At 44.0% G+C, this 15,386-nt stretch overlaps 1 protein-coding gene across 22 annotated transcripts in view; it reads left to right on the top strand.

Moving 5' to 3' along the window:
- The window catches only part of phldb1b (pleckstrin homology-like domain, family B, member 1b), a 375,430-nt gene that overhangs the window by 294,130 nt on the left and 65,914 nt on the right, over positions 1–15,386 (top strand). For 17 of the 22 annotated variants that reach the window (XM_072593429.1, XM_072593422.1, XM_072593421.1 and 14 more), the window contains 2 exons: positions 6,650–6,739; positions 12,235–12,360. In XM_072593429.1, coding sequence (XP_072449530.1) covers positions 6,650–6,739; positions 12,235–12,360 — 216 coding nt within the window. The remainder of the gene's footprint in view (positions 1–6,649; positions 6,740–12,234; positions 12,361–15,386) is intronic. The other 5 variants (XM_072593428.1, XM_072593444.1, XM_072593440.1 and 2 more) reach the window with 1 other exon arrangement.

The raw sequence follows: 15,386 nt of genomic DNA, 5'->3' as shown, positions 1-15,386 counted from the left end.
GGTGCAGAATGTTCTCACGGGGGAGAGGGGCCAGCAGGAGGTCATTGTCCACATTGGAACCAATGACATAGGAAGGAAAAAGGTTGAGATTCTGAAGGGAGATGACAAGAGAGTTAGGTAGAATTTTAAAAAGGAGATCCTCAAGGGTAGTAATATCCCAGTGCTACGAGCTAGTGAGGGCAGGAATAGGAGCATAGAGTAGATGAATGCATGGCTGAGGAGCTGGTGTATGGGAGAAGGATTCACATTTTTGGATCATTGGAATCTCTTTTGGGGTAGAAGTGACCGATAGAAGGACGGATTGCACCTAAATTGACAGGGGACTAATATACTGGCAGGGAAATTTGCTAGAACTGCTTGGGAGAATTTAAACTAGTAAGGTGGACGGGCGGGGGGACCCAAGGAGATAGTGAGGAAAGAGATCGATCTGAGACGGGTACAGCTGAGAACAGAAGTGAGTCAAACAGTCAGGGCAGGCAGGGACAAGATAGGACTAATAAATTAAACTGCATTTATTTCAATGCAAGGGGCCTAACAGGGAAGGCAGATGAACTCAGGTCATGGTTAGGAACATGGGACTGGGATATCATAGCAATTACAGAAACATGGCTCAGGGATGGGCAGGACTGGCAGCTTAATATTCCAGGATACAAATGCTACAGGAAGGATAGAAAGGGAGGCAAGAGAGGAGGGGGAGTGGCATTTTTGATAAGGGATAACATTACAGCTGTGCTGAGGGAGGATATTCCCAGAAATGCATCCAGGGAAGTTATTTGGGTGGAACTGAGAAATAAGAAAGGGATGATCATCTTATTGGGATTGTATTATAGACCCCCTAACAGTCAGAGGGAAATTGAGAAACAAACTTGTAAGGAGATCTCAGCTATCTGTAAGAATAATAGGGTAGTTATGGTAGGGGATTTTAACTTTCCAAACATCGACTGGGACTGCCATAGTGTTAAAGGTTAAGGTGGAGAGGAATTTCTTAAACATGTACAAGTCAATTTTTTGATTCAGTATGTGGATGTACCTACTAGAGTAAGATGAAAGGTAATATAGGGTGGCTGAACAGAGTTAAGATTCAGCTCAGCCACAATCTGATTGAACATTGCAACAGAGTCAAGGGGCTGAATAGCCTTCTTGTGTTCCAGTGAGTGTGCTCAGGCTTTCTCTTCTCCCACTTTAACCTCCGTTTTTCTTAAAAGTTTAACTATACCCTCCTAATCTGCATCACTGCCTGACAAAACCAATTTGTGTTGGAAGATGAACATACACACTGTATAAAGCAGTGAGTAACATACACACTGTATAAAGCAGCAAGTAACATACGCACTGTATAAAGCAGTGAGTAACATACACACTGTAGAAAGCAGTGAGTAACATACACACCGTATAAAGCAGTGAATAACATACACACTGAGTAAAGCAGTGAGTAACATACACACTGTATAAAGCAGTGAGTAACATACACACTGTATAAAGCAGCGAGTAACATACGCACTGTATAAAGCAGTGAGTAACATACACACTGTATAAAGCAGTGAATAACATACACACTGAATAAAGCAGTGAGTAACATACACACTGAATAAAGCAGTGAATAACATACACACTGAATAAAGCAGTGAGTAACATACACACTGTATAAAGCAGCGAGTAACATACGCACTGAATAAAGCAGTGAGTAACATACACACTGAATAAAGCAGTGAGTAACATATGCACTGTATAAAGCAGTGAGTAACATATGCACTGAATAAAGCAGTGAGTAACATACACACTGTATAAAGCAGCAAGTAACATATGCACTGTATAAAGCAGTGAGTAACATATGCACTGTATAAAGCAGTGAATAACATATGCACTGAATAAAGCAGTGAGTAACATACACACTGTATAAAGCAGCAAGTAACATATGCACTGTATAAAGCAGTGAGTAACATACACACTGAATAAAGCAGTGAGTAACATACACACTGAATAAAGCAGTGAGTAACATACATACTGTATAAAGCAGTGAGTAACATACACACTGAATAAAGCAGCGAGTAACATACACACTGTATAAAGTAGCGAGTAACATACAAACTGTATAAAGCAGTGAGTAACATACACACTGAATAAAGCAGTGAGTAACATACACACTGAATAAAGCAGTGAGTAACATACACACTGTATAAAGCAGTGAGTAACATACACACTGAATAAAGCAGTGAGTAACATACACACTGGATAAAGCAGCAAGTAACATACACACTGTATAAAGCAGCGAGTAACATACGCACTGTATAAAGCAGTGAGTAATATACACACTGTTTAAAGCAGTAAGTAACATACACACTGAATAAAGCAGTGAGTAACATACACACTGTATAAAGCAGTAACATACACACTGTATAAAGCAGTAAGTAACATACACATTGAATAAAGCAGTGAGTAACATACACACTGTATAAAGCAGTAACGTACACACTGTTTAAAGCAGTAAGTAACATACACACTGTATAAAGCAGGTTCCAGTTCAGCTGGCTGCTGTTACCTTCTTTGAGTGGTATCTCCTCTGCCCATAGACTGGGAAACCCAATTCCAATTTCATCAACGCCTTGGCAATGAATCAACAATTGAATGAGCTCTGAGGAGAGACCAAGGGAGTGAGACAAATGGGAAAGCTCTTTCAAAAGAGCCAGCACAGGCATGTTGGGCCAAATGGCTTCTTTTGGCATCATCGCACTATCGTAGTAAGTCTCTACCTGTCTCACAGGTAGGGTGGAAGGGAAGGAGGTGTAGAGGGAAGGTGCTGAGCAGAGTTGACCTGCCTTACCCTGAGCAACCTTACCCTGCCCAGTGTAACCTCCGTAACTTCCAACAGGAGGTGGTCAATCTGAGGGTGAGGTCTCTCCCGTACTTTGTACTCTGCTGTGTGGTTCCTCTCCACTTCCCTGCAGCAATATCTTGCTATGGTTTATGTTGTGCATTTTGAAACTCGAGTCTCTTCAAATTTAATCAAGAAGCTGTATCTCATTGGTCAGGTTTCTCATCCCCACTTTGCGGCAAACATAGTGTGCGTGAAAATTTGCTCCAATCACCCGTGTGCCTATTCACTAGATGAGAATCCCATGGTGTTGGGGAGGAGTAACTTACAGTATGGATAGAAATTGATTAATTAACTGAAGACAGAGTTGAGAAAATGGGGCAATTTGAGGATCGCAACCTATAACTTTACTGGAGTGTCACAGAGATCAGTGCTGGGGCCACAATTATTTCCAATATATATTAATGACTTGGAGGAGGTAAGTGAATGTATATCACCAAATGGGTCAATGATACGAAAATAGATAGGTAGGCAAGTTGTGGGAAGGACACAAGGAGTTTACAGAGGGATATAGACAGATTGAAATGAATGGGGAAAAACTCATCAGATGGAATTTAATTTGGGCAAATGTGTGATTATGCACTTTGGCGGGAAGAATAAGCGAGCTAAATATTATTTAAATAGGGAAAGACTGCAAAATGCTAGCACAGGGAGGCCTCGTGCATGGATCATGAAAAGCTTGAATCCACATGAGAGGTTTAAGATGGAAGGCAAATGGAATGTTAGCCTTTATTTTAGAGGAAATCGAGTGCAAAAGTTATGAGGTCTTACCAAACATATACAAGGCACTTGTCAGAAAACATCGAGAATACTGAGAACAGTTCTTTGATACCTAAAAGGTAAGAGAGAGGTAAGAGTGAACATTCGACTGCTGGAGAACGAGGCTGGAGAAGTCGTGATAAAGTGGGATTAATAACATAGGAAGTAGGAATAAAGAAACCGAATAGGAACTTTATATCAGTTTTCACAGTGGAAGACACCAGCAGCACACCAGAGCTTCAGGAGAGTCGGTGGAGGGTGGGGGGTGGGGGGGGGGGAGGGGGGAGGCGCAGAGGTGAGTACAGTGGGGGGGGAGGGGGGGAGGTGAGTACAGTGGGGGGGGAGGGGGGGAGGTGAGTACAGTGGTCATCACTAAGGAGAAGGTAATGGGGAAGCTGAAAAATCTGAAGGTGAATAACTCACCTGGGCTCAATGGAATACAGCCCAGTGTTCCAAAGGACACGGCTGAGGAGATTGTAGAGCTATTGGTGGTGATCTTTCAGGAATTTATGGAGTCAGGGAGAGTCCTTGAAAATTGAAAAATGGCTAATGTAACACCCCTGTTTAAAAATAAAGGAGGGAGGCAGAAGACAGGAAACTGTAGGCTGGTTAGCCTGACCTCAGCGGTTGATAATATTTTAGAGTCCATTGTTAAGGATGAGATTGTGCAGTACTTGGAAGTTCATGGTAAAACAGGTTGAGTCAGCATGGCTTTGTCAAGGGAAGGTCATGCCTGACAAATCTGTTAGGATTCTTTGAAAAGGAATTGAGCAAGGAGACCCAGTGGATGTGATGTATTTGGATTTCCAGAAAGCCTGTTAAATAAGATAAGAGTCCGTGGTGTTAGGGGCAAGGTACTGGCATGGATAGAGGATTGGCTGACTGGCAGAAGACAGAGAGTGGGGGTAAAGGGGTCTTTTTCAGGATGGCAGACAGTGACAAGTGAAGTTCCACAGGGATCAGTGTTGGGACCACATTTGTTCACATTATGCATTAATGATCTGGATGAAAGAACTGAGGGCACTGTCGCTGAGTTTGGAGATGACACTAAGAGAGGTGGAGGGACAGGTAGTGTTGAGGAAGAGGGGAGCCAGCAGAAAGACTTGGATAAACAAGGAACGTGGGCAAAGAAGTAGTGGATGGAATACAATGTGGGAAACTGTGAGGTTATGCACTTTGGTGGGAAGAACAGAGGCATAGACTATTCTTTAAATGGAAAAAGCTTTGAAAATCTGAAGCACAAAGGAACTTGAGTCCTCGTTCAGAATTCTCTTAAAGTTAATGTGCAGGTTCCGTTGGCAGTTATAAAGGCAAGTGCAATGTTAGCATTCATTTCAAGGGGGCTAGAATATAAGAGCAGGGATGAATTACGGAGGCTGTATAAAGCTCTGGTCAGACCACATTTGGAATACTGTGAGCCTGTATCTAAGGAAGGATGTGCTGGCCTTGGAGGGGGTCCACAGGAGGTTTACACAACTGATCCAAGAGATGAAGGGCTTGTCACATGAGGAGCGGTTGAGGACTCTGGGTCTGTACCCAATGGACTTTGGAAGGATGAGGGAGGGATCTGTTGGAAGTTGCAAAATACTGAGAGGCCTGGATAGAGTGGGTATGCAGAAGATGTTTCCTCACATAGGAGAGACTACGACCAAAGGGCACAGCCTCAGTGAAAAAATGACCTGTTAGAACTGAGAGGGGGAGGGATTTCTTCAGCCAGAGGGTGGTGAATCTATGGAACTCATTGCTGCAGAGGGCTGTGGAGGACAAGTCATTAGTTTCTTTAAGATTTAAATAAGGTAGTTAAAAATCACACAGCACCAGGTTATAGTCCAACAGGTCTATTTGGAAGCACTAGCTTTCGAGGCACTGCTCCTGTCCACATCCACCTGATGAAGGAGCAGCAGTGTGAAAGCTCATGCTTCCAAATAAACCTGTTGGACTATAACCTGGTGTTGTATGATTTTTAACTTTGTCCACCCCAGTCCAACACCGGCATCTCCAAATCAGAGATGAGATAGGTTCTTGGTTAGTAAGGGGATCAAGGGTTACAGAATGAAGGCAGGAGAATGGGGTTAAGAAACATACTAGCCATGATTGAATGGCAGAGAAGACTCAATGGGCCAAATGGCCTAATTCTGCTCCTATATCTCATGGTCTTCTGCCATCTGATCGAAGGAAAGATATACTGACGTTGGATGTTATTTGATCCCATTGAATGGCCATGCAGACTTGAAGGGCCAAATGGCCTAATTCTGATCCTATGTCTTATTGTCTTCATTGGCCAAGTTGTGGACAATCACTGCTGCGTGATTTTTCCTCTCATCCGCTGCTTCCCCAAAAGTGATTGATACATTACAGTTGGATAGGACTTTCGTTTGGCCACATTTGGAATACTGCATACAGTTCTGGTGGCCACATCACCAGAAGGGTATGGCTGCTTTGGAGAGGGTGCAGAGGAAGTTCACTGGAATGTTGCCTGTGTGAAGGGTGCTAACTATGAAGACAGGTTGAGAAGATTAGTATTTTTTACGTTAGAAAGACAGAGGTTGAGGGGGTCCTGATTGAGGTCTACAAAATCATGAGAGGTACAGACAGGGCAGATAGCAAAGAGCTTTTCCGAGAGTGGGGGACTCAGTTACTAACGGTCACGAGTTCAAAGTGAGATGGGAAACGTTTAGGGGAGATATGCATGGAAAGTTCTTTACGCAGAGGGTGGTGGGTGCCTGGAACGAGTTGTCAGTGGAAGTGATAGAGGCGGGCACAAGAACGTCATTTAAGATATTTCTAAACAGATACATAAATGGGCGAAGAGCAGAGGGATACAGGTCCTTAGAAAATAGACGACAGGTTTAGATCGAGGATCTGGATCGGCGCAGGCTTGGAGGGCCGAGGGGACTGTTCCTATGCTGTAATGCTCTTTGTTCTTTTGTTCTTTGACTGTAACACCCAGATTGCAAACTCAAGGCTGTGGTATTTGATGGGAAGCATTTTCTAATTTGCAAATGAACTTCTTTCCAGGAAAAAGACAAACTGGCCAATCTGGAGAAGCAGTATTTCATGGTGACTGGAGGAAAAACCTTTTCCAAAGTCTCGACAGCACTAAAGGAGGTGAACTGATTTTATATTATTCTGGTTCCTATCTGTATATTGGCAAAAAAATGCATTCACAAAGTACTTCATGAAGTCAAAATGTCTCAAGGGATTTTCCCACTCATTGTGAACAACTTATGAAGTTGACTAACTGTTATGTAAGGGAACTGCTGGGATGGTTTTCTGAATGCTGTAGAGAGCTGAATGCTTGCTTTATTGGATGGCTTGATCAAAGTCTACCCTGGTCACTACACTGCATCACACCTCATTCATTTCACCTGAAATCTCACCCTTCCCAACCTCCCAGTTTCCATCCGAAACTCTGAGGGTTTGCAGACGTGGTCAAAACAGCCTCTATTCATCGCTGTCTTTGACATACCGCCCTGTGTCAGTGGGAACCTCTGGCATGTAATTGCTAAATTCTTGATCACTTTCAATCGAAAAGGTGTTTGTCACATTCTCTGGTTGAGCTCAGAGTCAGAGACGATCATAAGGTTTTAGAGTGTAGAAGCAGGCTCTTCGGCCCATTGTGTCCATGCCAGTCATCAAGCATCTGTCTGTTCTAATCTCAATTCCCAGCACTTCACCTATATCATTGTATGCTATGCAAGTGTCTTGAAGGTTCCTGCTTCTAGCACCTGTTCAGGCAGTGAAATCCAAATACTGACCACCTTCTGGGTGAGAGAGGTGACCCTCAAAGCCCCTTCCAAACCTCCTGCTCCTTTCCTTATAAATCTGCCCCTGGTTATCGACCCCTCTTTGAAGAGGAAGATTTCATACCTCAGTCAAATCTCCCCTCAGCCTACTCTCAGATTAGACTCCCTACAGTGTGGAAACAGGGCCTTTGGCCCAACAAGTCCACACTGACCCTCTGAAGAGTAACCCACCCCCCTCTGACTAATGCATCTAACACTATGGACAATTTAGCATGGCCGATTCACCTGACCTGCACATCTTTGGATTGTGGGAGGAAACCCCACGCAGACACGGGGAGGATGTGCAAGCTCCACATAGACAATCGCCTGAAACTGGAATCGAACCTGGGACCCTGACGCTGTGAGGCAGCAGTGCTAACCACTGAGCCACCGTGCCGCCAAACAACCCCAGCCTATCTAGTCTCTCTTCAAACCTAAATCCTCACATCCTGACTGCGTGATATGCAGTTTTTGGTGAGGAACATCTGTTGCAGTCCCTGCTGCTAACACACAGCTGAAATGATCCAGTGTGTATACAGCCTTCTGTCTGACCACATTTGAAGGTGGGAATGTGAAAAGCCATTGGGACTCGACAGCGAACAGCCAAACCACAAAGGGGGTGGGTTTGTTGGAACACTGTTGAATGGGGATACTGCAAAATGTCGGATTTATCCCACTGGAATCCATTTCAGCCTGACTGAAAGTGACATTTATAGCTGGCTACAGATCCTTTAGTGTCTCACGGCAGCTGGCAAATTGCCAGATGTGTTAATGCCAACCAGGAAGATATTGGGGTGTGCATGGGCATGGAGGGGGATGTGGAGGGGGCGTGGGTGCACAGCTGGCCTCTGCCTGGACCAAGCGATACACAATATTCAATGGATTGTCCATCTTACCTTGTTGCCAAAGGCAGTCAATAAATTGACACAGTGTAAAATGGGCACTGATGAGCTGTTACCCATTTCTGTGCTCCTGGAGGAGATTATACCCTCCAGAACAGTTTACATTTGGTTTCCTGGAGTCAGCTGTTCCAAATCGAGCAAATTCAGTTTGTTGTTGCCATCAAAGCTGGTCCGGTGCAGATGGCACCAAGTGTAGCTCACAAACAGCTTCAGAACAAAAAGTAATAATTACAGCTGGTCAGGCGATTAGCCTTGAAATATCGTTCAGGCCGTTACTGGTTTTGTAATTAAAGGGATCTGAGTCTTCAGCTCATAAAGATCTTATAACTGAACTCCTTGGTGATAAATATCAAATGTTGCCTGCATATTTTTCATAAAAAGCATCATCGAGACTTCCGATGGATCTTTGACAAAGTAATAAAATCAGAAGGCACACGACATCAGGTTATAGTCCAATGGGTTTATTTGAATTCACAAGCTTTTGGAGCAGCGTGATTTGAAATAAACCTGTTGGACTCTAACCTGGAGTCGTGTGACTTCTGACTTTGTTCATCCCAGTCCAACACTGGCCCATCCACATCAAAGTAATGAAGGTGCTTAGTTTCCTCTTGTAGCCCATGGACATAAAGTTCTGTGTGAATGAATGGGATTAGTGACTGTGATACCATGGAGGCAAGGAATTTGATCCTTCATCCAGGGCTTCAGGTGTTGAACAATAAAACTGGACACACGTTTAAGAAGTGAGTGAATGAGAATCATTAGAACGGTGTGTAGTTTGAATTATCCCGTCAGAGAAATTAATAGGTAGCTCTTTCATAGAGCTGGCACTGCCATTGACAGGCTGAATCCTGTAAAATGCTGTACTGTTACAAATCCTTATCCACAGGGAGGTAGCTGAGCAGCAATGGGGTTAGGCAGTACAGCATAGATACAGCACAGCAACTCGCCTGTCAGGTTAGCTGGTTTATACTGGTGTTTGTGCTTCTTTATAACGTGGAGGTACCGGTGTTGGACTGGGGTGGACAAGGTCAGAAATCACACAACACCAGGCTATAGTCCAACAGGTTTACTTGAAATCACAAGCTTTCAGAGAGCTGCCCCTTAATCCGATGAAATCTTGTGTTGTGTGATTTCTGACCTTGCTTCTCCTTTGCAGCCCCAGTACATCTCAACAGACCCGCACAATATTCCATTTCTTGCCCCTGCAGACTTCCCCAACTGCCCCTTGAATGCAGCTCTACAGTTTATGTCACTGCTCCATGGGCAATACGTTATTTTGGGTAAAGAGTTAAAATATTTTGGTCTTGTTATTGATAAACCTCTGTTAATGATGTTTTTAACAGTCATTTAGAAGTACAGAACTTGAGTACTGCTGCAAAAAACACGGAGCTTGCTCAAACCTACTTTATTCTTCGGTAGGGACAGTCTGTCCAGGTATTGCATCACAAGACTGTTACTATTATCCCAAAATATATCGGAATAGAACGAGGCCATTCAGCCCATCATGTCTGCTCTGCCGTTCAATCATGGCTGATGTCTTTCTCAAGCCTATTCTCCCGCCTTCTCCCTGGAACTTTTGATCCCCTTACTAATCAAGAACCTATCTTATCTAAGTCTTAAAGACAGTCAATGACTTGGCCTCCATAGCCCTCTGAGTTCCACAGATTCCCTACCTCCACATCTCAGTTCTAAAGGGTTGTCCCTTCACTCTGAGGCTGTGCCCTTGGGTCCAAGTCTCTCCTACCAGTGGGAACATCTTCTCCACACCCACTTTATCCAGACCTTTCAGTATTCTGTAAGTTTCAATCATAAGTCCTTTATGCATCCTTCTAATCTTCCATTTCCAGCATGTCCTTCCTTAGATATAGGGCCCAAAACTGCTCACAGTATTATAAATGCTGTCTGACCAATGCCTTATACAGTCTCAGCAGAACATCTCTGCTTTTGTGTTCTAGACCTTTTGAAATGAATGCTAACGTTGCATTTGCCTTCCTGTCAACTGAACCTGCATGTTTACTTGGAACTAGGACTGCCAAGTCCCTTTGTGCTTCAGATTTCTGAAGCCTTTCCCCTTTTAGAAAGTAGTCTACACCTCTGTTCTTCTGACTAAAGTGCACAACCTCACACTTTCCCACATTATATTCTATTTGCCCAGTCTGCCAGCCTGTCCAAATCCTCCTGCAGCCTCCCCACTTACTAAATACTACCTGCCCCTCCATCTATTTTGAATGAAGGAGAATTGGCAAGGCATCCACGAGCATCCACTCCCTCCACTAGCGACTCTCAGTGTGTACTAACTACGAGGTGTACTGCAGAAATTCACCAAAGACCCTCAGCACCTTCCAAACCCACAACCACTTCCAAGTAGAAGGAAGAGAGCAGCAGATACATGTGCCCATGGCCACTTGTACATTCGCCTCCAAGGCACTCACTATCCTGACTTGGAAACATTTCACCATTCCAACCCCTTTGCTCCATTTCCTCCCTTCACCCTCTATCAATCCTTCTCCCTCTATCCTTCCCCTTCTCTCTCTATTCCTCCTTTCTCCTCTACTTTGCTTCTTTCATCCAAAACTCTTGATCTTCAGTATTCTTCTCTTTCATTCTTGTTCCCCTTCCTCTCCATCCCACTATCCAATCTTTTCTTTCACAGGGTGAAAGTATAACTAGCTAGGCCAACACTAATTGCCCCTTGGAGGGGAACTTGCTGGGGATGGTGTTCCCATGTATCTGCTATTCTTGTCCTTCTAGATGGTGTTAGTCAAGGACTTGGAAGGTGCTGCCTGAGGATCTTTGGTGAGATGCTGTGGTGTATATTGTAAATGGCACACACTGCTGTTCCTGTGAAGTCAGTGGTAGAGGGAATGAATGATTAAATTAGATTAGATTAGATTACTTACAGTGTGGAAACAGGCCCTTCGGCCCAACAAGTCCACACCGCCCCGCTGAAGCGTAACCCACCCATACCCCTACATCTACATCTACCCCTTACCTAACACTACGGGCAATTTAGCATGGCCAATTCACCTGACCTGCACATCTTTGGACTGTGGGAGGAAACCGGAGCACCCGGAGGAAACCCACGCAGACATGGGGAGAACGTGCAAACTCCACACAGTCAGTCGCCTGAGGCGGGAATTGAACCCGGGTCTCTGGCGCTGTGAGGCAGCAGTGCTAACCACTGTGCCACCGTGCCACCCATAATGTTGGTGGATGTGGTGCTAATCCAACGGGAGCTGCTTTGGCCTAGATGATGTCGAGCTTCCTGAGTGTTATTGGAGCTGCACCATATCCAGGCAAGTGTGGAGTATTCCATCACCTTCCTGACTTCTACTTTTTCCTCCTCCCTTCTCTCTACCGGAATTGATCATTCTGAAGTGGGGAAGGGTGGCACAGTGGCTCAGTGGTTAGCACTACTGCCTCACAGGGTCCCAGGTTCGATTCCAGCCTCAGGTGACTGTCTGTGTGGAGTCTGCACATTCTCCCCGTGTCTGCGTGGGTTTCCTCCGGGTGCTCCGGTTTCCTCTCACAGTCCAAAAACGTGCAGGTTAGGTGGATTAGCCATGGGGAATGCAGGTTACGGAGAGAGAGTAGGTGTGAACTTGATGGGCTGAATGGCTCGTTTCCACACTGTAGGGATTCTATGAGTATGCGGTCTTTTAGTGATCAAAGATATTCGCAAAGGAAGGGTAGAGATGGGCTAGCAGTGTACAGAGAAACAGAACCAAGTGTGAATGACCATCTTTGAGGAGGGGGAGGGAGAAATGACCATTGGTGTTAGCATTGAAACAGTGAACTAACACTAGAGTTAATTAAACTTTGAGAATCCTTCACAAGAATAGTTTGAATTAAGCTTGGTATTTGCATGCTATTATCATTCATCGCAATGCTACTTCAACCTTTGCCCTTTGAACAGGAAATGCTTCACATCACAGAGCCTAGCGACATATTAGAGGAGCCTAACCCCCAGCATTACCTCCCAGGAAAGGCAGCTTCTCTATTCCCCTCTCCTTCCATCCCAGCGTACTCCAAGATCCAGGAGGTAACTAACACTTTCTGCATGCTACTTGTTTATTTTTATTAAAAACGCCCTCTTGATCCTCGCTGCTAGACTCACTGCATTAAGGACTGGATAGTGTTTGAGGCATGTTTCTGATTTCCAGGGTCTGGATTCTCAATCACAATCCCAGATTCAGGTTGCCAGCTCCTGGTTGGGCATATTCCTGTCAGTCATTTCATGATTTGTTCCAGTCAGTTGCACCAGTCCTCCCGGCACCATAGCCTTTGTGCTTCATTGAAAAACCTATCAAATGTTCCAGTTTAATAAATAATGCTTCCTTTTCCACAAACCAATGGTTTTTAGTTCTCAGCAATATCCTAGAAATTTATCTTTAGTGGTTGGAGACTCCCCTGAACATTCCTGAAGAGGTGGCAACCTGATGAAAGTTTGAGTAAATACATTTTTGATGATCTAGTTCTAGATACATAAGAAATTTAGTCTTAGCTGCAATTTCTTAATTAACCTTATTTAACTTTCTTACTCTTTTTAATATTGGTGATGATTGAGTTTGAGTTTTATGTACGTTTCCATTGGAGACTCTATTACCCATATCCAGTCCTTACAACCAATCATTTTCCCTACTCCCCCTCGTGTTCACTGACCATTCCTGGCATCTTCTGTGGCAACACGTTGATTTTTAAAATTTGTATCTGTGGATTTCAGTCGCTCCAGTGCCTTTTACACACCTGCCTCCCACTCTCACCCCATATTTATGACCTTCTGCAGCCTCACAATCCTGCCCTCTTGCTCATCCCCAATTTTCACTGCTACACCAGCCTTCAGCTCCTTGGAGCCTTCGTAAACTCCTCGATTTCTCTTTCCATCTCTTTGACCAGACTTTCAGTCATCTGTCATGTTACTCCCTGATGTGGCTTTGTGGTAAATCCTGTTTTGAGAACAATCCTGGGAAGTGCCTTTGGGCATTTTATGGTGCCATAGGCGCTATAGAAGTGCAAACTTTTCTTGTAGAGCTACTTTGACTTCACATTGCAGTGTCTCAGAGCAGAAGAATAGGAACACACTTGAGACATTAAGCACAATATGACCGATCTCACTGGCTTGCATTAAGGGTTGATCTTAATGTTAAAAATGGTGTGGTGTTGGTAAAGTAATAATCAAAGGTCTCAATTCGATAACTGAAGCACATTTTACATTTGAATGTTATTTATTGTTATATCCAATTTCCAGACATAGAAATAGACCACTAGGTCTGTTTGGTCCGTGTCAGTGTTTGTGCTACACATGAACTTCCTGTTCACACCCCACTGTCACATTCCTCTCTGCATTCTGTCATGTTTATCCAACTCCCTGCTAAAATCATTCCCACACTTCATTTCAAGCACTCCCTGAGGGAGTGAGATCCATACCTACCCAGATACAGACATTGTTCCTGATACCCTTTTGAATTTATGAACAACTTTTTATGTTAATGACCCCATAATGGAAACATTTCTCACCGACTACCCTTTCATTCCTCTTTGTAACATAGAACATGGAATGTAGACCAGTAAGCACAGTACAGGCCCTTTGGCCCTTGATGTTGTGCTGACCTTTTCTCCTACTCTAAGATCAAACTAAACTACACACCCTTCATTTTACTATCTTCCTTGAGACTATTCAAGAGTCATTTAAATGTCCCTAATGTTTCTGACTCTACTGCCACTGCTGGCTGCACATTCCACACACCCACCACTCTCTGAGTGAAGAACCTACCTCTGACATCTGACATCTCCCCTAAACCTTCCTCCAGTCACCTTAAAAAGTGTGCCCCCGCATGATAGCCATTTCCGCCCTGGGAAAGAGTCTCTGGCTATCCACTCTATCTCTGCTTCTCATCATTTTGTACTCTTCTATTAAGTCACCTTTCATCCAATGAGAACATTAGCAACTTCTTTCACTTCATCCCTTAGTCTTCTCTTTTCGAGAGAGAAGCCTCCCAGTCCATTCCTACTCTCCCTGATGCTGTGTCCTCTCAGCTGTAAGGAACATAATTAGTTGACACTGTGAAATATAAACTCTCCGAGCACTCACTCAGGAAATAGTTACCAGATTTAGTTTTTGCTGCTTTTCCCAACTTCCTCTTTTCTTGAAACTGCTGACCCTGTGGAAGAATACAGTTCCCCTGAGATGTGATTGTCCTTGCCAAGTTGGCTATTCTTGCTGGGTCATTCCGGATGTTGACCCAGTAAATGAGCAGTGAGACTATCGCATCTGGCCCCATTGTCCGCACACCTGCATTTTCCGGCAATACTCAGTGCCTGGACCTTGGAACGCTGACTGATCTTTTATTCCCCATTCAGCCACGGATGCTGAGGCCTGGGCTTAGACATTTGTTCTGTCTCCAATCACATCCGTCTATCGCTTTATTCTTGTGTCGGATGGTCTTGGCAATCCTGCCTGAACCATCCTCCCAACAAACCACCAGCAAGGTTTATCATTGTATTTTGTTTCCCTTGATTTCCTTCTATACTTATTATAGTTTCATCTTCTGTCATTGATGAGGTCATTAAAGAGGTCATTCAGCCCCTAAAGCCAGTTCCATCCCTGAATGAATGACAATGAATATCATAATTCTAACCACCTATTTAATACTCCTGTTTAACTAGATCTCTCAATCTCAGTTCTTACATCTTCCATTAACCCACTCTCTAATGTTTTAGATGAAGATTATTCTGTTTTTTTTTGTATGTCCATTGATTCAGCCTGTATTTATTGTACACCCCAATCTCTGCTCCTTATGGATGACGAAATGCTTTCTTTCCTCTGAACTGTCAAGTCTTTTTATGGAGAGCTGATGCCAAGTTAAAAATCACACAACACCAGGTTATAGTCCAACAGGTTTATTTGGAAGCACTAGCTGGCAGGTGGGACTAGATTGGGTTGGGATATCTGGTTGGCATGGACGGGTTGGACCGAAGGGTCTGTTTCCATGCTGTACATCTCTATGACTCTATGACTAGCTTTTGGAGCACTGCTCCTTCATCAGGTGATCCTTCATCAGTCACAAC

Source organism: Chiloscyllium punctatum, chromosome 23, assembly GCF_047496795.1.
Source record: "Chiloscyllium punctatum isolate Juve2018m chromosome 23, sChiPun1.3, whole genome shotgun sequence".
Lineage (NCBI taxonomy): Eukaryota > Metazoa > Chordata > Chondrichthyes > Orectolobiformes > Hemiscylliidae > Chiloscyllium > Chiloscyllium punctatum.
Note: the sequence above shows the minus strand (reverse complement) of the source record. Positions and strands in the feature narration are given on the sequence as shown.